The sequence below is a fragment of the Eurosta solidaginis genome, chromosome 5, assembly GCF_040869045.1.
Source record: "Eurosta solidaginis isolate ZX-2024a chromosome 5, ASM4086904v1, whole genome shotgun sequence".
Classification (NCBI taxonomy): domain Eukaryota; kingdom Metazoa; phylum Arthropoda; class Insecta; order Diptera; family Tephritidae; genus Eurosta; species Eurosta solidaginis.
The window spans coordinates 248,446,919-248,471,218 of record NC_090323.1 but is presented as its reverse complement, the minus strand read 5'-3'; the positions used below and the strand labels follow the sequence as shown (position 1 = coordinate 248,471,218).

Sequence of the window (24,300 nt, the reverse complement as noted above, 5' to 3'; positions counted from 1 at the left end):
CAAGAATAGTGTCTCTGTCAAATTTCAATGTAATATCTTTAACGGCTTTTGATTTACGGCTTATTAAACTTCCAAATTTTCTTCTTCTAAATGTGGGTGGTGGGTACCACGCCCGAATTCCAAAATTTTTTGGAATTTTTGCTTTGGGTCATAAAACCAATCCACCTACCAAACTCCATTTGCTTAGCGGTACTCGTTTTTGAATTATCACATTTTTTTTCATTTCTTCAAAATTTTCGATATCGAAAAAGTGGGCGTGATTATCGTCCGATTTCGCTCATTTTCAATACAATTCTATTCTGGATTCCGGTAAGCCTGCAAACCAAATTTGGTGAAGATATCTCAATATTTGCTCAAGTTATCGGTTTAACGGACGGACAGAGGGACATGGGTTACTCAAATTTTTTTCAGATGATTTTGATATATGACAGTCTATATCTATCTCGATTCCTTTATACCTGGACAACCAACCGTTATCCAAAGTTATAATACCCTGCATACAAGTACAGCGGGGTATAAAAATAACTTGCCGTTCGGCAAGTGGGCCTTAAGGTTTGACAATTTTTCTGAGGAGGGTGTTTCACATTTCCTTCCATATAAAATGTGAATAAAATGTTTGAAATTTTTGTAAAGTAATATAAACGCCCTCGAAATTTACTAGCATAGTTTCAGTTACAAAATTCATGAATTTTTTTTTTTTAATTTTAAATTTTGTGTGTTCGCTGCTGAACGTGCTGAGTACCGCCAAGGTTTAGACAAAGTAGACAATTGAGTTGCAGTGCTACTCGGCGTACCAAAAATGGGTTAACATTTTTAAGTAGGTACGAGTACACGTATTAACTCGAGGATTAAGAGCGCTGTGTCGAAAGTTTCCCTAAGATACAACCACACCCTATTATACAGGAAGGATCGGTTTTACTGAAACAGATATGAATGCTTCAAAGAAACCGCAATTAACTTTTCATATCAGCTATCACTAAATTTTTTACTTTATTCAAAGCAATAAAAAACTGGTTTAGGTAAAAGCTCTCCAGCTCACATAAGCATATCAATTTCCTCTTTTTACAAACGACAAATGAGCGCTCCTGTACCGTGCCTTAGAATTAGTTCCACTTTCACTGCATTCAATTGTTCATTACATATTTACACACATGCGGACCACACACGTAACAAAATATTAATAACCCAAATGTCCACTTGCTAAGTATGCACTTCTACACTGAATGCACATACTTATTTACATATATCGGTAAATTAGTCACGCTGGCTGATACACTTTGTCCATATACATACATATGTACCCATGTACCTAAATAGGTCATTCCAATATGCTGACTCCACATACAGGAAATATGTACATTTTAGTTCGTAAGTATTAGTGTAAATAGGTATAAGTAGAGTAAGAATATTTTGAATAAAAGCAAAACAATTTCTAAATAAAATTCAATCGGATACAATTACTTTTGATAATCCAAACATCATACATCTTTGACTTAATTATTTACACACTAAAGATAAGCGATGAATAAAACGAAATATGCATATGCGTGACCGTCCACCTTCGATGGCTCATTAAAGCCAAAATTGTTTGTCTTTTATAGCGGGCGGCAAGTAAGGCCAACGTAATTAATAGACCATTTCAACAACAACATAAAAAACACCATTTATTTGGAGCATTTCAAAGTGCTCTAAATTAATGACGCGTATAAATGTTTTTGGTACGCTTCGAACGGACATTTTAATTAAGCTGACATAAAACGTTTCGTGCACACAAACTAACCCGTATACATACATGCATAGAAATAGCCATGTATAAAACATAGTTGTTATGCACTTGCAGCAACGACATAAAATGCATAAACTTGTGAATAACTAACCGCATTCACACAATCGATGTGAACAGCCTCTTCCCCTCCAAATCAGCAAGTGCATTGGCTCATATACGTACTAACCACACACAAATCTTTCTGATAAAGGCGTTAAAGCTCTGAGCTGTGAAATGCGTAAGTTGGCCCCACAGGCAGTCTGCTGGTAAGTTAGTGAATTTTAACTGCAGAAAAATACAGTTAACTTGGAGTATTACGTCAGCATAATTTTTGGAGCAACTTGCGGATAAAGCAGCAAATGTTGAAAATACACTTTGAAAACATAACAAAATACAAAAATATTCGCATAGATGCATTGATATCTACCAATTTTTTATGCACATGCAGCAGCGAACAGAAAAATAGCAGTGACACTTTTTATAAAATTGTGTCAATTATTCCTTTTTTATTTTCGTTATTTAGGCAAAAACTTTTATGAATTTTGTAACTGAAACTATATAAAATATTCTAAAAACGTTTTCAAAATAATTTGTGATTCCAGAAGACTTTACGAAGTATTCGAACTTTTTATTTGGTTTTCCTTGTAGTTTTGCAGCCCCATCAATTTTAGTCTTAAGGCTTGGTTTCCTCAAAAGCGGTGCCGTATATACCGGCCGCTACATAACGGGCGAGTACGTTGTGAAAAATGCTGCAATATAAAAATCATTACGTGGAAACTAAGAAGACGGTGAAGTTAACCGTAACGTAATATAGCGGTAGGGCATAAAATATTACGGCTGTCATGACGGTAGAAACTCGTTCATCAACGTTTTTCACCGCCGCTATTCTGAAAGCGGTGAATATTTTGTCAAATATCTCAAAAATAAACAAATATTCAGACTTCAAATTTATTATTGAAAATCTACACTTGCCCGCAGCGTACATAGGCAAAAAAATCGAAAAACCAACTTTAAACAAGAATTCCTTAGGAAGTATGGCATGTATTAAGTTAAAATTTATTTAAATTCATTATTTATACATTCAGTTTACAAAATTCCATTACATACATAGTATCTGTTATTACGAAAATAAAGTCTGAATGGACATTTTAATTAAACCACATAAAAAAGGTAGCGGCATAAGTCTGCGTACAGGAAATTATTTTTAAAGAAAATAAGGTCCTCCGATGCTCTAGTATCTTGTGGGATATCCCTTTTGTTTTAACACTTCTATGAGACGCCTAGGCATGGAATTCACAAGTTTTGCCGTATCTTCCGCCGTGTTTTTCCCCATTCCTGCATTATTATATCCTTAAGCACACTTTTTGAAGTTATGGCATGCTGTCGTATTCTACGCTCGAGCAAATCCCATAAATGCTCAATGGGGTTTAGATCCGGAGTTCGCAGCTGGTTTTTCACATGATATAACAGCCAAAGCTTTACGTTTTGAGCGGAATGTTTGTTGTCGTTGTCTTGCTGGAACCAAAAATCGTCTTCCATCCCCAATTGCTTAACACTTTTTTTCAAAATTTGACGGACTGTATCGTCGGAAACAGTTTTGGAAAACCTTTGCTCTACCTCCAACTTCAGTTTATGGGCAGTTAACTTGGTATATGTCTCAACTAATTGTACGACCCACGTTTTGCCCTCAACATATAATTTTCTTTCACTAGTTCCTATCTCCTTTCCTTTGTACTCCATTGATGTTTTGGTTTCTTTATTTACTTCAATCACAATGAAAAATAAATTTCTAAAGACACACAGGTGACTAAGAAAAAATGGGCTGACCGAAGTGCTGCGTTTATTTACTTTTACTCTTGTACGCAGACTTTTGCGTACATGTGTTTTCATGATGTCAGTGAATAATTCCCGTTAAAATGAAAATGCAAGTATATACTATGGGTTCCAACAGCATGTTTGTGAAAGACAATTTTCTTACACACATAACTGCAACATAGGTTCACCGATACTTGTTATATTTTTTGAGTAATTCGAATTTTAAATTCGTTTTTCGAATATTTTTGATCTGTGCGCAGATTTATGTGGGAAAGTGTATCTACAAATAAAAGAAAGAAAGCAGGCAAAAAACGGGAAATTGGATAAGCTCTTCCAGCTTTACAAAAAAGCGGTGCCACTAATGACGGTGTGAGTATAGCAACAGTTCTTTAGCGGTCGTAATATAGCGGCACAGTTTTCCGAGGAAACCAACCTTTACAATGTACAAGTTATAGGTCTCTCAAACTCGCATTGATTTTGGAGCATTATATTTCGAAGGGTGTTTTAGTAAAATCATTAGCAAATTTTATAAAGTTTTTTTTACTTTGAAAAAAATGTAAAGAGATTTTAACCCGCTCGAGAACGATTTTGAAGATATATGCACTGGATAACCAAACCTAAGCGAATTAATCTCAAAATCGTTTTCCGAAAAACTTCCAGAAAATTTCGTTAAATTTTCGAGCTTTATATTTGGAGTTTCCGGAAATGTTTTGATATATGCAGTTTATAAGTTAAGTTTTAGGTCTCCTAAAATTCGAGTTGAGTTTTTTTTCCGAAGGGTGTTTTAGATGTTTCTCCATAGAAAGCTTGAGCAATATTATCAAATCTGATAAGTTATTATTCAAATTTTTTTTTTTTGTTTGTTAACATTAGAGTAAAATTTTAAAGAAAAATGTCTCCGAAAACATTCCAGTTTTCGAACTTGTTCAAAACGATTATGCAGACTTATGTATTGCAAAATCAAACGAGGTGTATCATTTTTTAAAACCTTTATAAGAAATTCCAACTTCGAGTTTTCAAACTTTTTCAATTCATTAAATTCTTTCTGCAATTTAACGAAAATTAACAAAACAAACACAAATATTTCCTAAAATTTAGCAATATTTTTTGCTGCTATTTTTGTGTTCACAGGTGTTTATAAAGTATTTTAAGTTCAATACGAAAAGGCTGGTTTAGTCCAGGCATGCTTAACGAACGAAACGATATCATTTCGTTACGATAATCAACGCTAATAAACGAAACGAAGTCATTTCGTTTCGTTTATTAACGTTAAGAACGTCAAATTAACGTTAATTTGACGATCTTAACGTTAATAAACGAAACGAAGTGACTTCGTTTCGTTTATTAACGTTGATTATCGTAACGAAATGATATCGTTTCGTTCGTTAAGCATGCCTGGTTTAGTCTATTACAATGCGAGAAAAATGTGGCCAGTGATTTAGAAGTTTAATCTTATTGGAAAGCAAGTTAAAATTGGTAGTTTTGCTAGCGACGTGGAACAATAGGCGATATTAGGGAGATGACTTATTTTTGAACATTTTCCATTATCCAGTTATATAGGAAAGTGTTACAGCGATATGGAGTTACGAAATATAGAAATCTAATCAAAACAGCACAGGATAACACCCGATGGCACTGCCTGGATTTAGATGCTTCTTTACTAAAATAAATATAAATAAATAAATTGCACAGACGCATGTATGCCATTCATATAGCTTCTATCAGGAGAAAAAATGTTCCCTATGTGTCATGAGTTCCTGTCGGATTTGACAAGGCATTTACGTTTGTCAATAGCTTTTTTATACCAGCGGCGGGGGTAGTTTATCTTTGTCAAGCTTTCTTTTTTTCAGAACCAAATTGTTTCTTTGTTTTTTCTTTGCTGTACCTGCTCGGGCGCCAGTTAAATAATGAAACTTCGCACTTACAAAAAATAAGCTTTCTCAATAAAATATGTCGTATAAATAGTAGACAGAAAGTGTTTTTTCTGATCCCACAAGACCTCGCTATCGAAAAATGTTGATATTTTGTCATTATGTTTTGGATAAGGTCTTTACGGCTGACATTCTTATCTCTCCTAGTTGAAACAGATGTCTTTTTTCACTTCAGTTTGGTTTTCTTTAGGTGTAAATTTTTTTCGCAATTTTTTCCTTGCTTCACTGCCGGTAACTGCTCAGACAGCTTAGCAAATTAAAAGCACTTTATCGAAAACTTTGGCCTCTTGAGTATAGCACTCAAAAGCCTTGTAATTTCCGAACAGAGGTCTCCTATTTATGGCTCTCATGAACTGAGATGTCGCTTGATTTTGGTTTCACTACTAACACCTGCTCGGGCGTCAGTTAAGGAGTCAAGGTTCTTGTTTCTGCAAGAAAAAAAAATAAAGGACCAGTATGCACCAGCCGCTTTAAAAGAGTAAAACGGTAATATTTTCTGTGGGGAACATGAATGCAATTATGTTACTTTGCTGTATTGGTACTTGTTTATTGTACCACTTAGATATGATATATGCAAAATTAAATTTATTAATTATATTTTCTTTTCATTTCAGTGAATGTTAAACATTTTTATATTTCAATTTTCTATCAATTGTAAACATCAATTTCTTTTAACTTATTTTCAATAAATAATATTATTATTACTCAAATAAATTTATATTAATTGGTTATACTAAGAGTATAAAATGTAGTGGTACTTGTTTATTGTACCACTTAGATATGTTAATTGAAAATTTAATTTATTAATTATATTTTCATTTGATTTCAATGAATGTTAAACATTTTTATATTTATTGAGATCAAAAGAAAATATAATTAATAAATTTAATTTTTCATATAACATATCTAAGTGGTACAATACACAAGTACCACTACATTTGCTCCGATTGCCAGATATTATCATGAGTGACGTCAAAAGCGCTTCAAATCCGTACTAGCAAAAAATCTTAAAAACTGCGAGCATTGTGAAAAGGGTACAATTTTTATTATGTCCAACAAAACAGCAATTACAATTACAAGCGGCGTTTTTATAGCATTCGAGTTTTTGTGAGATAGATATTTTGAACATGAGAGAAGTGCAAATGGACTATGAAATATCTAGCGATATGTGCGTACATATGATTGGATGCTTAGAATTGGGCGCGCGTACTCTTGGTGCTTCTACATGGACAACGCGGTGTGTGTTCAGTTACAAGTCAGCGCAAGTCGAAACATCAAGAGCATGTCGCCATTCATTGAGAAAATGATGAAATCAAAAACTGACCATAAATTTCTTGTTGCGCTGCGCTGTGTGAAAACTAGATAATGATTGTAATGGGCGGAGGCAGCGCGACAGCGACAGTCTGCAGTAAAATGGAATGCGGGCATGCGCAGTAATGCAGTTCAACCAATTAGTAGAGACGACTGCGCGACGTTACTGATCTCGTTTACAAGTTATCACCAAAAACAAATACCATTTGCTGCAGTTGCACTTATTTTGATATTTTACTGTTGTTGTTGGGTTTTTAGTTATTTTATGCTACATGTAATGAAGATAGAATGTGTCGCAGTAACGACGTCGTCAGGCGCGCCGGTAGTGTCAGACACAACGCGCAGCCACTATTATTTTGTTCAACTTTTAGGTAATGCGATTATATAAGTGCAAGCTTCTTAGCAAATTTATCTCAAAACGAAAACACATTTTTCCAAGCGTGCATCGTACACAAAAGCACACAACAAATTACAGCATGATCACAAAGGTAACTTAGTGCGATCCTGACGCAAATAGCCGCAGAACTTAATTTTACAATTTGTTTCGCTCCTTTTTACAGGTGGCGTTGGTCCTCTGCTTCGGCATTTCGCTTGCCGTTGCCTCACCCATTGACGCTTATGGTGAACATGGCGCTTATACGTTACACGCGGCGCCCATTGCTTACGCGCCTGCCAAAATTTTAGCACCAGCCATCACATATGCCGCACCCGCCAAAATCCTTGCGCCCGCACCAGCTGCAATTAGTCATCAGGTGTTACATGCTGCACCACCACCAGCTGCCATTATTAAAGCAGCTCCCATTATTAAAGTAGCTAAAGTTGAAGAACCGGAACCATATGATCCAAATCCAGAATATAGCTTCTCATATGGAGTGACAGATCATCACACTGGCGATTCGAAGTCAGCGGAGGAGCATTTGAAGGATGGTGTGGTGCATGGTAGCTATTCGTTGGCCGAACCAGATGGTACTATACGTAAGGTCACTTATACAGCGGATAAGGTTAATGGTTTCCAAGCTGTCGTGGAGAAACAGGGCGAACCTAAACCGGAGGCAGTTGTTGCTAAGCACGCCGTTGCGGTGGCGGCTGCGCCAGTTGTTGCTAAGGTCGCTTATGCTGCACCAACCATCACTAAAGTGGCATACGCTGCACCAGCCCTCGCTAAAGTGGCATACGCCGCACCAGATATTTATTACAGTCATGCACATTTTGGTCATCGCTAAAGCGAGAGCGTAAAGAAATTACGCTCGGCGAAACCTCTTAATTAGTGAGAGAGGTTAAGGAAGAGTATACGCTTTCAACTTAATTGCATGCTGCTGACCAGGCTGCCTCAACAAATGGACCGACTTATGCAACGCTCAATGGAAGAACGAATTAATAAATACAACTACAATAAGAATAATAACAATTATTATTTAACTAAACAAGCAATTAAAAAAAGTATTTGTTAACTTAATATAAAAAGTTAATAGTCTTAAGCAGAAGTGACCATGCTCAGCTGCGCAAATATATCAAAACGGAGAACAACAAAGTCAACAACAACAACTATAATAATAACATTTTTTAGCATAAATTGCTATATAACATTATGAAGATGAAAAAATGTCAACACTCTTATAGATCGCGCACTCATCTCGCGCCTTCTAATCCATCCTCGCTTCATCGTCGCGCTATCGCACAGCAAGCAAGCGTCTTTGTGCGTGCGTGGGTCGTTCGCTCGCTGGCTTTAGACTACCTGACATACTACATACCTAAAGGCTGCTTTCTGTCGTCAAATCTGAAACAAAAAAGGAGTGACTTCTATGTACTCGTAACTTATGAACTTGTGAGTGTACCAGTATTTTCCGGCCTCACAGGGAAAAACTGTATTTCTCATTCAACTGAACTATTTGTACTTCTAATCAATTGTCAATTTAGCATTATTAAATATTTTAATTAATTTTAAATTTTTTTATATAAACATGAATATATAGAGCAAACGATGACGGCGTTTTTCACAAAACCCATGTAATTAAAAAAATATGTACTAAGTTTAAGAACGCCGTCGCAAAACAGTATCGTGTATTAGAAAAAACACCTTTGCACTTACTGAAATAAAAAATTCAGTACAAAAATAGAAAATTGCAATACGACTATTTATTTATGCAGTTATAGCCTTACAAGGTAACTGATCTAACACATTTTTTATTTTTTTTTTGTAATTTTTATGTAGTTTTTGGCTGTTGGTTGCTGCTACTGTTGTATCCGTCAGGATTGGTTAACTTACAAAAGCATAAATATACAGTTACACATACACAAACCAGAACAGTAACTTAAACGAGCAAAATAGTTATTCGTAAATATTTTTTCTTTTTTTGTGGAAGAAAATATATGTATTTTATTAGTTGTATAGAAAAAATTGAAATAACTCGACATCAGGACGAACAGGCGACAGCTGTTTCGAGTATACCTTGTAAATCTTTTCAAAGCCTTTGCTCCCGGGAGTGGGGTTCAAATGGGTGAACTTTGCCAGTCTTAATGTTGAGTTGTTTAAATTATTTCTCAAGCATTTAATAAAATATAATTGTTTTTTCTTGTTTTTTTTCGGCCTATTGATAAATGATTTAAGGTTCGATTCGAGCTCAAGGCCAGAACAATAAGTTTTTTCTAATGATAATTATTGTTTTTGGAACAGTAAGTAGACAATTTTTTAGACAACCTGCCATAGCTGCGCAGATATTTGACTGATAAATTGCTACTCAGTCAAACAAACCACCGCTGTATAGCTAAATGGTTAGCGCAGCGTGGCTAAAGCGTACTGATGATGCAGGCTTAGCAGCCTTCGAAATGGATCTATCTGCGCAGCTAAGGCAGGTTGTCTGAAAAATTGTCTACTTACTATTCCAAAAACAAAATACAATTTTTCAATTATTGAAAAATTAAAAAAAAAAAAAAATAATTATCATTAGAAAAAAAAATATTGTTCCGGCCTTGACCTCGAATGGAACCTTGAATCATAAAATAAAATTTAAATAATTGCTTGCAATGCATTTAAAGCGCATGGGCAATCCCCGCTTTGCAATAACAACTATGTTGTTGTTGTTGTAGCAGTGCTTCGCCCCATCCAATAGGAACTCCACTAACAGGAGTCGGACCTATATGCCAGGAATTGCCCGGCGAGTCCTGTACTCAAATAACAATGCCCAAAACTTGCAGAGGAGGAACGCACACTCCCTAGGGAAACGCGAGTCACTCCAGCTCAACTTCGATCTGGAGACTGTAACAGGTTAAACTCTTACCTGTCCAGAATCAACCTATACATAAAAAACATATATCCTGCTTGTAACTTGTCCCCACATGACACCAACCGTCTCTTCAACTGTATTGTGGAACCAACGCCTCTAACACACCTCTCATTATGGTCCACCCCTATTGAAACAGCAATTTTACTTCGACTCCCGTTAGAGGATATTGATGACAATTTGTGATCGGTCACACCTATTGGATGGGGCGAAGCACTGCTACAATAACAACTAACTATCATAGCCAGTTGTTGGTGCTCTTACTCAACGAAAATATATTTATGTTTGTTTGTTTCAATGGTGTCTTCAATTTATACTTATTATTAAGAATTCATGAGCTTAGCACCGGCTTATAATAATTGAATATTCATGGCGGCCACCGTGGTGTGATAGTAGCGTGCTCCGCCTATCACGCTGTATGCCCTGGGTTCAACTCCCGGGCAAAGCAACATCAAAATTTTAGAAATAAGATTTTTCAATTAGAAGTAAATTTTTCTAAGCGGGGTCGCCCCTCGGCAGTGTCTGGCAAGCGCTCCGATTGTATTGCTGCCATGAAAAGCTCTCAGTGAAAACTCATCTGCCTTGCAGATGCCGTTCGGAGTCGGCATAAAACATGTAGGTCCCGTCCGGCCAATTTGTAGGGAAAAATCAAGAGGAGCACGACGCAAATTGGAAGAGAAGCTCGGCCTTAGATCTCTTCGGAGGTTATCGCGCCTTACATTTATTTTATTTTTTTATTCAATTATTATGTTTTTCTAAGAGAAACTGAAAAGAAAGAAAGAAACATTTACTGGCATATTGCGATGGTACCATTTCGAAAACCGCCACGAATTCATCATCAGGCAATTTCGTAATGGGCCCGTGGTTTATGAGGGAGGCCGTGACGAAAATTTGCATTTCGTTTTTGTATTATAGTGAAGTGTGACAAATAAAAATCTATATATATAAAAAGAAAGGCTAAAATGTGTGTTAGTTGGTCGCCGGTGTTTGAAGAGATGCGTCGGTCGATTTTGTTCAAACTTTCACACAAGTTGCGTATACCTCATGCGGGTGGTTACTACATAGGTTTGGTTGCGATCGACGTACCGGGTGCTCGAGATTTAGGCCGAAACGTGGACCCGGGTACCCTAGAATGTGTTTATAATATATGAATAACAAATGAAAGCTGCTGATGACTGCTTTAGTAGAGGGTAATTTTTATACCCCTGGGTGACTAGGGTCTCGAGATATAGGCCAAAACGTGGGGCCGTGAATGCCTAAACAGTGTTATACAATATGGATATCAAATGAAAGCTGTTGATGAGTGCTTTAGTACAGATTAATATATTATAACGATGGGTGACTAGGGCGATAGCCCAAAACGAAGATGGAGATATATGAAGCGAAAAAGACGGAGGGAGGGGTGAATAAAAGGATTAGGAAAAAGTGAAGATGGGGGAGGGCAGAGTTAGACGGAAAAAGCTTATTAAAATGTATGGATAGGCCAAATTTAGGGCAGAACAACGTCTGCCAGGTCTGCCAGTATTCTATAAAAACACATTTACTTTTTTATTAAAGTTTGTTTCTTTTAAATACTAATTTTTAATGCAACAACTTTTATACAAATCGGTGCAGACTAAAAAAGGAAAAAATGTATATCCGAATTTCAAAACCTGAACAAAACTTAAAGTATTCAAAAATTTTTCGCACAAATTTAAAGCATACAATTGAAAAAATTAAAAATTTAAAAATAATTAATTTTAAATAAAAAAATTTAGAAATTAAAAAAAATATTGTTTAATTAAAAATATATAAAAAGATAAAAACGCATTAAAAGCATAAAAAAATTAACAATACACACAAAATTTACCAATTTTAAGAAATTTTAGTTAACACAATTATTATAATTTTTAAATACGTTTTAATTTTCTTATATTAAACTTTGGTTCTTTTAACTTCAAATATTTCTAGTTTCAATAACATTGATCAGCACTGCAGCTGTTGAACTTCTTCTTAAAAAATTTTTTATTAAAAGTTTTTAACTTAGAGTTTCTATGAAATATTTGAAAAACTAAAAGCATACAAATAAAACTTGCAAAACTTGTTTCAACTATACAAATTGGCATAGTAATTAATGTGAACTTTAAACTTAAAAACAAAGTTGAAAATAAAGAATATCTATGAAAAATTAACAACTAAAAAATTGAAACCAGAAAAAAATTAAAAATTTAAGAATAAGAAATATAAGTAAACACAAAAAAAAAAAATAAATGAACCAAAGCAACAAACACATAAAAACGGTCAAACGACTAAAATTACCGACTTCTACCTGCCACATTTAACTACTCAAATTGATCAAAGAAAACCACCTACGTTTCCGAATGAACGCATAACACACACATGCACACATGCAAACATCCATTCTAAAAATACCTGTTCAAATAGCTACCAAGTATGAATACAAAGCAAACGACAACAGCAGATCAGAACGAATATCGACACGGAAGATGGCACAACGCCGAAACCGATAATCCAATTAAAAACCCATCAATGAAATATGAAATTTTTTAAATTTTATTTAAAAATTATTTTCACAGTTTTTTAAGTTTAAGTTTTCTCTTTCTAATCCAGTCTTGAAAATAAGGAAACTATTAGCAATCTGAGGATTAGACTTAAAAATGAAATTATAGGAAAAGGCTTCGAACCTCTGAATTCAATCTTCAAATTATAAATTTATCTTTACCAAAATTCGGAAAACTCGAAGTGAATAAAACTATTTAAAAACAAATTGTGCGTACATAGTTATATATTTGGAATTTTTTTTTGAATTCTCAAAAAAAGTTAAGACTCAAAAACTTCATATTTTAAAAAATAAAAAAAAACGCAAAAAATAAAATAAATTGTTTTTTCCTCTTATCTTCTTGAAATTTTTTTAATATCAAATTTTTTATTTAATTTTGCAAAAATGTAAATATCAAAAATAAATAATGACAGCACCATTTACTCACCGAATAACTGTTAGCATGCGCACGTATGTAGCTTTGTGTAATATGCCTTTCGGGCCGTGTTATGTCGTACATTTGGTGCTACTGCATATGTTGTACTCTACATAGGCTCACTAGGTCAACGTGGTGATCATTAATTGTACAGCAATTGGGCCTATTAGTAGTGCAATTGCAATGGTACAACAAATGTAGAAAAGGCGTGGCATGACGACTATTATATTGTTTTGTCATTTTTATGGAATCTTATATTTTTTTGGTCTAAGGTGAAGTAGGTCACATGCTGGAGTAAACTTCGATTTGTTAGCAAATTTTACTTAGTGCAATTTGTATTGTTTTTCTTTTTGTTTTCAAAAACCCGGGATCTTTCTTATTTCATTTATAATTAGACAAAGCATTTCATGATGAGTCCAAAGGATTTCCCAACAATCTAAAAGTATGGTGTTTTTTTAGGGAGGCCCTTAACATATTAAAGCGTATTTTTATTTTCAATATTTAAAATCGGCTTAGCTAGTCAAGGGAAAAATTTCAAATTTTTTCTTGTTGGGCGAAATTTATACTTAGCTCTTTGCTCTGATGGAGCTTTACGGTAGAGAAATGAGAAGGCAAAGATAAGTTTTCCTTCCTACACGTTTCAACGCTCTCACGGCTTCTTCAAGGAGTCTGATAATTTTATTTAAAACAAAAAAAAAAAAACAAATTCATAGCAAATATGCTACAAATTATTTAATTGTAGCATATGTTTGTTGTTAATAAATGGTTTTTTAAAACAAAATTATCAGACTCCCCGAGGAAGGCGTGACAGCGTCAAAACGTGCAGGAGAGGAAAAAGGAAAATTGTCTTCTCATTTCTCGGCCGCAAAGCTCCATCAAAGCAAGCAATTAAATATTTTCGAGTAGAAGTGTGGAAGCTCCCTTACACGCCCTCTTAACTTAACTTAACCGTAACTCAATATAACGGTAGGTTATAAGTATAAAACAAAAAGATATAGATTACAATTTGTAACTACCTAGCGCTTGCTGGTGATTTATGACTTGAACCGCATTCAATTTATGAACTGCAAGTAAAGTACGAATTTTGACGCAGCGTCAAATGAGCTGCTATGTAATTCAAGTGTATGCGTAAATATTGAATGGGACATGCGTAAACTATATATATTGCATAAAAATGCAACATACTAGCCTCTTACGCATTTAAATATATAAATAAATGCATAAATAATGAAAAGACTATCACAACAAATGCAATATCTAACACGTTGTTGTTGCTACATTGTTGCCGACACATTGCTGCATGCTGCTTGACCACCTGGTTGTGGTCACGATATACATATAAGGCTATGTACGTATATAAATATGTAACTATACTCTTGTGCACCAGCAATGTTGCTCTGTCTCATTGTTAAAAAATTGATAGACTGGCAAACTCTTAAATCACATTTGATTTAATTGTGTTGATTTTACAAGCCAACACTTGAGATAAGTTTTGGTTAAATATTATTTATATATGTATATATTTCTTTACCAAACAATCATATATGTAAATTCATATACATAAATACATACATACATCCATACGTACATTCATACATATAAAAAATAAATAAATGTAAGGCGCGATAACCTCCGAAGAGATCTAAGGCCGAGCTTCTCTTCCAATTTGCGTCGTGCTCCTCTTGATTTTTCCCTACAAATTGGCCGGACGGGACCTACATGTTTTATGCCGACTCCGAACGGCATCTGCAAGGCAGATGAGTTTTCACTGAGAGCTTTTCATGGCAGAAATACAATCGGAGCGCTTGCCAGACACTGCCGAGGGGCGACCCCGCTTAGAAAAATTTTCTTCTAATTGAAAAATCTTATTTCTAAAATTTTGATGTTGCTTTGCCCGGGAGTTGAACCCAGGGCATACGGTGTGATAGGCGTAGCACGCTACCATCACACCACGGTGGCCGCCAATTCATACATATACATATACATTTTTTGGCACGCAAACAGTTTGGCGCATGCTAAATTTGATTTTTCCCATTTATTATGTTTAGGGGTGAAGACTTTGGGAAAATTAAACACAAGCATTTTATTCAATCAATGCATTTGGCTATAAATGTTGAATGAAGGGTATTCACAATCCATGCTTATTAGAGTGAAGCCTGACTGCGCCAGACAGTAGCACGTACGCAAAAAAAGTGGGACTAAGATCGTGATAGTTGGAAAACTTAACCTTTTTTCTTACTAATGGAAATTTAAATCATGCCAAAGTCGTGTGTGATGGAGAGGAATACACGAAATATGATACAAGACAAACTTAATGAATTAAAAATGAAAACGAAATTAAAAACAAGAATATGAACAAGAACAAAAACAAAACCAAGGAAAAAAACAAGACACCAATAATAACCACAAGAACAAGAAGAATGACAAAAACAAGATCAAAAACAAATTAACAAAGACAAAAACCAAAAAAATCTAAAAAATATACATAAATAAAAAGCATATCCGTTTTTGCTGTTGTCGTTGTTTTTTCGCGCTGTGTTTTCGATCGCACTTTTGTGCACCTACCTGGACCGTTAGGTTAGGTTAGGTTAGGTTCAAGTGGCTGCGGTCCACATCGGAGCGGCACACTTAGGCCTTTATAGGCCCATTGTGAAACCACACCGATTTGTTCCTATACTCCTAATCAAACCACTTCGTTGAGTTTCTCAAGCTAACTAAGCGTCGTGTATTGACCTCAGCTATATCAGTCAGATCTACGAGAAACATCTTGCCCATAAAACGTTGCCTTCTTCTACCGAGCACTGGACATTCACAGAGTAGATGCCTAACAGTTTCAGGCTCCTCTTCGTTGCCGCAGCTTCTACAACAATCATCAAATGGAGCGCCAATCCTTTGCGCATGCGGTCCAATAAGACCGTTTAAACGTATCAGCTTTTGTAGTTGGTGCATGTTCCCGAACATATCGCCATTATTTGGATATAATAAAAAAAATTTCAATCGTTCAAATATCGACAACCATAAACCAGGGAGGGCGTATTTTACGCTTCTTTCGACTTTAATACCACGGTGGTTAAAGAAGGGTGTGTTTGGAAGCATAGTCGGAAAAATCAGCCACCTTGACCAAACCTCTCCTGATGAATTCAGGCCGAACGACTGTATCCGAAACATGATATCAAGACCGAGTTTGAGCACAAAGAGGTTCTTGTTGGATAGATGGACAGCATGGCTCCAGTGTCGCGGTCCTACCATCGATTTTGATCACCATCTGAATATTGGCTAATCACTAAATCACGGAAAAAGCTCTAGTACCAAAAAAAAGCAGGGACTCGAAAGTAAGGATACTACCCTTAAGGCCACGTTGAGATCGATTGCAAGGATCCGAGGTATATTTTCATAGAGATAACCGTAGAGGCCAAGTGGAAAGAGCTTAAACTAATAGCCGGCCAGTAACGAACGCAAGTTTTCTTAAACAAAAAACGATAACACACAAAGTGTTTCAAGCCTGGTATGAATTACGGTAAGAATAAAAAGAGCGAGCTTCTAAACAAACTCGATACAGTGCTTAGGTTATGGAGGGAAAGCGATGAGACACCCAGAGAATACATTCAGTCTGTGTGAGATCTTTATTGATCGTCCCATTGAAGTAATTCTACTTAAATATTACTTGTTCCAGGAACACCGTGGCGTATGAGCAACCTGTAAACATTCCATGAAAGCTAGCTTGATTTAAGTCAATGATGGTTTTCCTTAGAGATTTAAAATGTTTATTAATTTATTTAACCGCCCATCCTCACAAACTTTATGCGCTACGACTAATGGCATTACAAAAACCGTTTACCATTTGCCTTTGAGCGGTTAGGCGCAAACTACAAATTATTCATCCAAGTAAAGATCTTTATTATATCACATACCCACACAACACGTTCGTTCAGTTCATTTCTTCAATTTTACTTGAAATATTATAAATGTTTTATTGGTCGCTAGCTGTCGATTAGTTGAGTAAGCCCAGTGGCTAAATAATTGGCACGTCTTCTGTGGTAAATGTAGGTGTCGCGCATGCGCATGGCAAAGTTGCCTAATTTACTAGCCATAATTGCTGCGTTTATAATTATTTATGCACAAAACCTCTGGTAAAAGCCACAAATAGGGCAGCATATTTAGTGGCTATCAATTGCTTGCCTTTTATTATATCATTACCTCGTGTGTGCGCTTTTTAGGGCAATAATTTCATAATTCCTACAAACCAATATGGAGAGTTTCAAAACCAAGTGAGCCATCGTAGCCAATTATTGTGGGTGGCGTATTTTGTTTAAAAGCTTGACAGCTTGCCTTGATAACATCATTCAAACAAAAGTTATCAAGCGCTAAGTACTCGTAGTACGCAGTAAATTTCTTCGACGCAAATATCAATAGCAAAAACAAATAATAAAATGGCTTTTATCAAGGTGTGTGAAGAAAAAAAAAATATGAAAGCAGGATAAGCGCTACGCAAGCAAGGCAAACGGATAATACAGTGTTGTGTAGCAAAAAACTACACAAATTAATTTGATAAATTCTTTTTATTTAATTTTTAAATAAAACGGCTTTTGCAAAACTTTGTGAAGTAAAAAGGAATTTCAGTAAAAATTTTAAGAGCCATTTTCATAAAAAAAATAATAAATAAAAGTAAACAAACTTTAGAATATTTTTTATAAACTTTGAAAATTTTCATTTATTTTCCACAAATTTGCATTGTTTCGTTAGTATCGTATTAACTGTCGCAGAAAATGCGGGATACTTCAGAAAAAAAAATAAAAATTGCGGAAAATATGTTTGAGTTCATTTTATAAAATTTTATTTGTCACTTGCATTTCAACAACAAACAATAATAATATGGTATACAGTGAATCGGTAAACAACAAATAGTGTTCGTTAAAACTGTTCGTTATGAATGGATGTAAAAGTTCGATAATAATCGTCAAAAATCGATAACAATCTCATAATACTGGTAGAATCAATAAACTTCGAGACTTATAATAAACGTTAAACAGGGATATAAATTAAGGAAAGCAAAAAATCCGATAAAACTAAAAAAACGACCCATATGTGATCGATAAAAGCGATACCATGTAGTATAATCGAAAAATATCAAAATTTGTTAGTTTAGGTTAGGTTGAACTGGCCGGTCCATGAGGACCTCACATAGACTGATTGGGTCCGTAGTGTTACCAGCAGTTTGTTTTAACGACCAAACTGAAAACTCCTATCAAAAACCAGGACCTATGTTATAAAATCACTCCGTCCTCTTGGCAATACTAGAACCTTCCTAGGACTTAAGCCACTTGCTGCTTCTAGATCTGACAGCTGTATCACTTCTAATAGCTGGAGTCTTAGCCTGGCAAGTGCAGGGCACGAGTGCTCGATCGTTTCCTCCTCCAACCCGCACTTCCATGTAGGATGCTATCACTGACCAAGCCTAATATAAAGGCATGTGACGCCGGAAGGCAGTGTCCAGTCAGAAAACCCGTCGTGAGTCTATAGTCCTCTCTTTTTAATGATAGAAGCAACTCTGTTAGTCTAAGGTTATAGAACCTACACACAATCTTCGACACTTTACAGCCCCGCGCTTGAACCCACGCCTTTCCTGCTTGGTCGATCATGTGCACCTCTCGCCATCGCTAAATCTCGCCCAGTCTAATTGGAACCTCTACGGAGCAAGCTTCAAGAGATGCGCCCTTTTTAACTAGTTCATCCGCTTTTTCATTCCCATCTATTCCCATATGCCCTGGGACCCGATTCGCTGCTTTGGTTATGGCTAGTATTTCCGCTTGGAAAACGCTACAGTAATCCGGCAGCTTACTCCTTCCACTACTTTGGAACCATCTGTGTACACATGTATCGCCTCGTCCCCCATTTGAGCACCCAGTCTCTATTGTGGCCTCAAGATATCCATCGAAGCGCAGATAGGGAATCAGGTAGTCTGTTCGTCTGGTGATTGATGACGCTATATTACTATGGCCATATGGTCGGGGCTCAAGCTGCTCCGAAGCACCGAGCCTGGTTGCAGTTGTTAATGTTATGTTCTTTGCTACCAGGTCTACAGGTGGAATGTGCAGAATGGCATACAGTGCAGCCGTAAGGGTTATTTTCAGGGGTCACGTAATGCTAAACATCGATAGTCTGCATACCCCCTCTAAGTTTTTGAGGTATGTTGTTTTTTGTGTGGCTTTGCACCAAACAAGAACTCCAAAGTATAGAATAGAGCTTATAATCGCTGTAAAAACCCAATGAGAAAGAGAGGGCGATAAGCCCCACGTACATCCCAGCATTCTTTGACATGCATAAAGTGCCGTTGAGGCCTTCTTCACCCTCTCCTCCACGTTGAGCTTCCATGACAGGTTACCGTCTAGGATGATTCCTAGATATTTTGTGCAAGGTTTCTCTTGTAAGGTCACCCCTCTTAACTTAGGCCTGGTCCAATTTGGACCTTGTACCTCTTTGTTAACAAGACCATATCCGTCTTTTCCGCATTGACTTTCAACCCGACATTTGATGCCCAGGTATGAATATCCCGAATCGCCCGATCCATCAAAGAACTATTCGTTGGAAGGCACTTTCCACTTATGACAATTGCAACGTCATCTGCGTAAGACGTAAGTTTTACGGGTCCCTCATCGAATTGCCTGAGCAGTTGGTTGATGACCAACGTCCACAGCAGAGGTGATAGCACCTCTCCCTGCGGCGTGCCCCTGTCCACTGATTTTGTGGCCTCGTACAATCCCCATTGTGATGTAATCTTCCTGCAATTTAACATGCAGCCGATCCATCTGGTTAGGGCTGGATGTACTTTATGTAATTAAGACCATCCATAATCGCCCATTTAGAAACATTATTGAAAGCGCCGGCAATGTCCAAGAAGATTTCTAGAGCATGTTCCTTATATTCCAGAGATTTCTCTATGCTTATTACCACCCTATGCAATGCGGTGTCTACTGACTTGCCTTTGGTGTACGCATGCTGTGTTGTGGAGAGCAGCTTTTCATCCACGTGTACACATCTATCAGCCTATCAAAGGTTTTGAGCAGAAATGATGTTAATTTTTTAATATTATATGAAAAATTGTGTAACAATCGTTCAAATACTAAGATGGAAAAAATATACTCATATATGTAAATGTGTAAAAATCCACTAAAATAGAAATCTACAGGGTTCATGTTAATGTTTTATACACTCATGCAGCTCGAGCCACCCCAGCGCTTAAGACTGGGTGTCATAAACTCTAGATCTATATTAAAGCGAAAAGAACAAAAAAAAAAGATATATATATATTGAAAACATTTAACAGAGTATTAAAGTTCTATAATAATCAAGTAAAATCAATATGATAGTTGAACTCGTCAAAATCATTAAAAAAATTTTTATTTACTTCCTTATTTTATTTCATATTTTCTTTAAATTTATTCAAATTTTTTTTTTATTTATTTTTTCATTTAAATAAATTTTTTTATTTTTTTTATATTTTTTGTGTTTTATATTTTTTTTTAAATTTTTTTTTTTTTTGTTTTTTTTTTGTTTTTGAACTTTTTTATTATATTTATATTAATTTATAAAATTATCGTTTTTAATTACACGTTTGATTTCTTGTTTTTAATTTTCTTATTAATTTGTAATTTTTTAAATATATTTTTATACTCAGAGTGCTTTGCACACAGAGTATATTAACTTTGACTGGGTAACGGTTGGTTGTACAGGTATAAAGGAATCGAGATAGATATAGACTTCCATATATCAAAATCATCAGCATCGAAAAAAATTTGATTGAGCCATGTCCGTCCGTTAGTCTGTCCGTTAACACGATAACTTGAGTAAATATTGAGATATCTTCACCAAATTTGGTACACGATCTGGACCCAGAATAGATTGGTATTGAAAATGAGTGAAATCGGATGATAACCACGCCTACTTTTTCTATATATAACATTTTGGAAAACACAAAAAACCTGATTATTTAGTAAATAATACTCCTAGAATGTTGAAATTTGACGTGTGGACTGATATTGAGACTCTTGATAAAAATTTGAAATTTTTTTTTAAAATGGGCGTGCCCACTTGTGATAAAATCAATTTTACAAATATTATTAATCATAAATCAAAAATCGTTAAACCTATCGTAATAAAATTCGGCAGAGAGAAATTAACGAAATCGGTTAAGGACCACGCCTACTTTTATATAAAAGATTGGTCGTGGATGAATAAAATAAGCTTTCATTGCAAAAAAGAGCTTTATATCAATGGTATTTCATTTCCAAAGTGTATTTATAACAGTAAATAGGAAAAACTTCAAATTTTAAAAAATGGGCATAGCACCGCCCCTTTTATGACTAAGCAATTTTCTGTTTCGGGAGCCATAACTCGAAGAAAAATTAACATATCGTAATGAAATTGTGTATACATATTTTCCTTATAGCATAAAATATTTCTAGTAAAAATGGACGGGATCGGTTAAAGATCACGGCAACTTAGATATAAAACAAATTTAAAAGGGTCGTAGACTAGAATAATAAGTTATAACTTAGCAAAAAATAGTTTTGAATCAATGATATTTCACTTATCAAGTTTTATTCTAAGAGGAAATGGGGAGACATTTTGTTCGGTTACACCCGAACTTAGACACCTTTACTTGTCTTATTTCTTTTTAACTTTTTGTAAGTTAACTTTAATAGTTTTTTGCTTAACTCCTTTTTTAATTACTTTGGGTTTTCCTTTAGGAAATTAATTTTTAGGTTCGAATATGCTGTTTTTGATTAGCCTCTATATATATGTATGTATATACATATGTATATACATTCTTTCAATTATCTTAAACTTAAATTTTGAATTGTTTATATTGATTAGATATTTTTCTTTTTAATATGATTTTATAAAACTATTTTTCACTTAAATTTTTGCTCACTGAAATTTGTGTAGCCTGATGTTCGTTCAAATACAATTTTAAAGATTTCCTTTTCAAATTTTTAAGTTCGTTATTTTTTTTATTGAACTTTTTTCAATTTATAATTAACTTAAAAATATATTAATTCTTTATATAACTTTTTTTATTTATTTTTTATTTTTAACGTTTTTGTAATTTAAAATTTAAAAAAATTTAAGTTTTGTTTTTTCTTAATTGTTTTACTAGTTTGGTATTTTTATTCAATTAAACTTTTGAAATTTATTAGGTATTTGAATTATTTTTTCTCTCTCATACAATTTTTTTTTACAGTATTAAATAGAAATTTTAAAACTTTTTAGTTTTTGTTTTTATATTCTGTTTTTGTATTAATTTTTTTAAACAGCTTTGAGTTATATATGTACATATATATATATATACTTTTTTTTAATTTACATTACTGTTTTATCTTTGTATCCAATAAAAAAAATAATGGTTAAGTTTTAATTGTTTTTTTTTTGAACTTCGTCTTTGGTTTATTTATATTTTCATAAGCTGTTTTAAATTGAGAAGTTCAATTTAAATATTCTTTTCAAGAGTTGTTTTACGCGCATTTTGTGATCAGCTTCGTATATTTTTAGTTGCTTAAATATTTCCCAATATTTTTCTATTGCATTAAACATTTTTTATATAAATTTTTATATTTTTCAATTGTTCAAAGTTTTTAAATTATTTTACATTTTTTTATTTATTGAAATTATTTGAATTTATTTATAATTTTCAAAATTTTTTGCTATATTTTAATTTCCGTTAATTTTTATATTTTATGCTGTTCTGTTAATTGGAGATTACATTTTCTTGCTTCTGTTTTTCTTTCTATATTTGAATTTTTAAAATTTCCTCTTTCGTTTGTTTGATCACTTCTTTATTTTTGGCTGCCATTTTTTAAAAACGTTATTATTTTTCTGTTAAGCAACTTTTTAAATGAAGCCCTGAAAACTGATTTTAGTTTACAATTTTTTACCTACGTATTTGCAGTGTTTAAGTTTTCAATTTCTTTAATAAGATTTTTAACATTTTAGGGTTTTGAATTATATATATTTTTTAACTAAACAATTTTTTCTCCCCTCCTCTTCCAGAACACAATTGTCGCCTGCCTGGCACTCGTTTCTATCGCACACTGCGCCGTCTTGCACGGTGCTCCTGCACCCGTTGCATTTGCCGCCCCTGCGGCACCGGTGGTGCCAGTCAACACCGAAATTGATCCACATCCCCAATATGCTTTTGCCTATAACGTACAAGATGCACTCACTGGCGATAGCAAGAGTCAACAGGAGGTGCGCGATGGTGATGTGGTCAAAGGCTCATACTCCGTTGTAGATGCTGACGGTTCACTGCGTACTGTTTTCTATACTGCTGATCCTGTCAATGGTTTCAACGCTGTCGTACAACGTGGTCCCGTCCCGGTGGTCGCACCTAGACCTGTGCTGCCTGTTGCACCAGCGCCTGTACCTGCGCGATTCATTCAAGGTTAAGATTTGTTTGGGATAAAACGATTGTCAACTCCAGTATTTGAAGTGTTTAGGAAATTATGTATTAACTTATCTTAATTTTTATTACTAAGACAGTTTATTACGAAACCTCAGTGTCAAAAGTCTCGTTAAGTATTTGACAGGCAGCGCTTCTTTGTGTTGTTAAAAGTCGATTTGCTTAATATTTGCATTGTTTTTTTTTGTTTTGCGTCTAATACGGATTTATATACATAATTACACATATGCACTTGCTTGTAATACAATGTGCGCTCTAGTCTCACCGTAAAAAAAAACTCCCCACAAAATTATTATATATGCGTTTATGTGTTTAAAAATGTATTTGTACTTAAGACTTTTTGTATGTAATTGTTGTTGTTAATTTTTGTAGTAATAAATCACTCAGCAACACTTTTGAGATCGATATCAAACAAATGTTTTTATATGTTTTGGCTTATTTTCACTTGCAGCACAGCACAGCAACCCAATGCGTTGGGTTTTTTCACATTTTGTTCGTTTTTCTCATATTTGCCTGTCAGTTGCGTATACGCCCAGTGGTACTGCCTTAAATTAAAGTGCTTAACGAATGTCGCACGCAGTGGCCGGCCGGTAAAATTATGCGTTTTTCGGTGATTGCTGCTTTGTTTTTTTCCTATTTTGTCTTTTTATTTGTTCATTTTTTTAAGCGAAGAAAAAATATTTCAAGCATTTGAAATGTCATTTGAAATGCGTAAATCATTTCAAGTGTCTCAAAAAGACAGAAATTATATGTAGATGTATGTCAT

At 34.7% G+C, this 24,300-nt stretch overlaps 3 protein-coding genes across 6 annotated transcripts in view; 2 read left to right on the top strand and 1 right to left on the bottom strand.

Annotated features, from left to right (window-relative positions):
• LOC137253131 (neurobeachin-like protein 1) overlaps positions 1-24,300 on the bottom strand; it is a 269,267-nt gene that overhangs the window by 126,340 nt on the left and 118,627 nt on the right. The window lies entirely within an intron of this gene.
• On the top strand, positions 7,214-8,943 carry Cpr64Ac (Cuticular protein 64Ac). Its single transcript, XM_067757609.1, has 2 exons — positions 7,214-7,310; positions 7,383-8,943. Exons 1-2 carry the CDS (start codon positions 7,299-7,301, stop codon positions 8,043-8,045), a joined length of 675 nt encoding a protein of 224 aa, XP_067613710.1. The 5' UTR covers positions 7,214-7,298; the 3' UTR covers positions 8,046-8,943.
• On the top strand, positions 17,427-23,944 carry Cpr64Ab (Cuticular protein 64Ab). Its single transcript, XM_067789556.1, has 2 exons — positions 17,427-17,523; positions 23,126-23,944. The coding sequence occupies exons 1-2, from the start codon at positions 17,509-17,511 to the stop codon at positions 23,519-23,521; spliced, it is 411 nt and encodes a 136-aa protein (XP_067645657.1). The 5' UTR covers positions 17,427-17,508; the 3' UTR covers positions 23,522-23,944.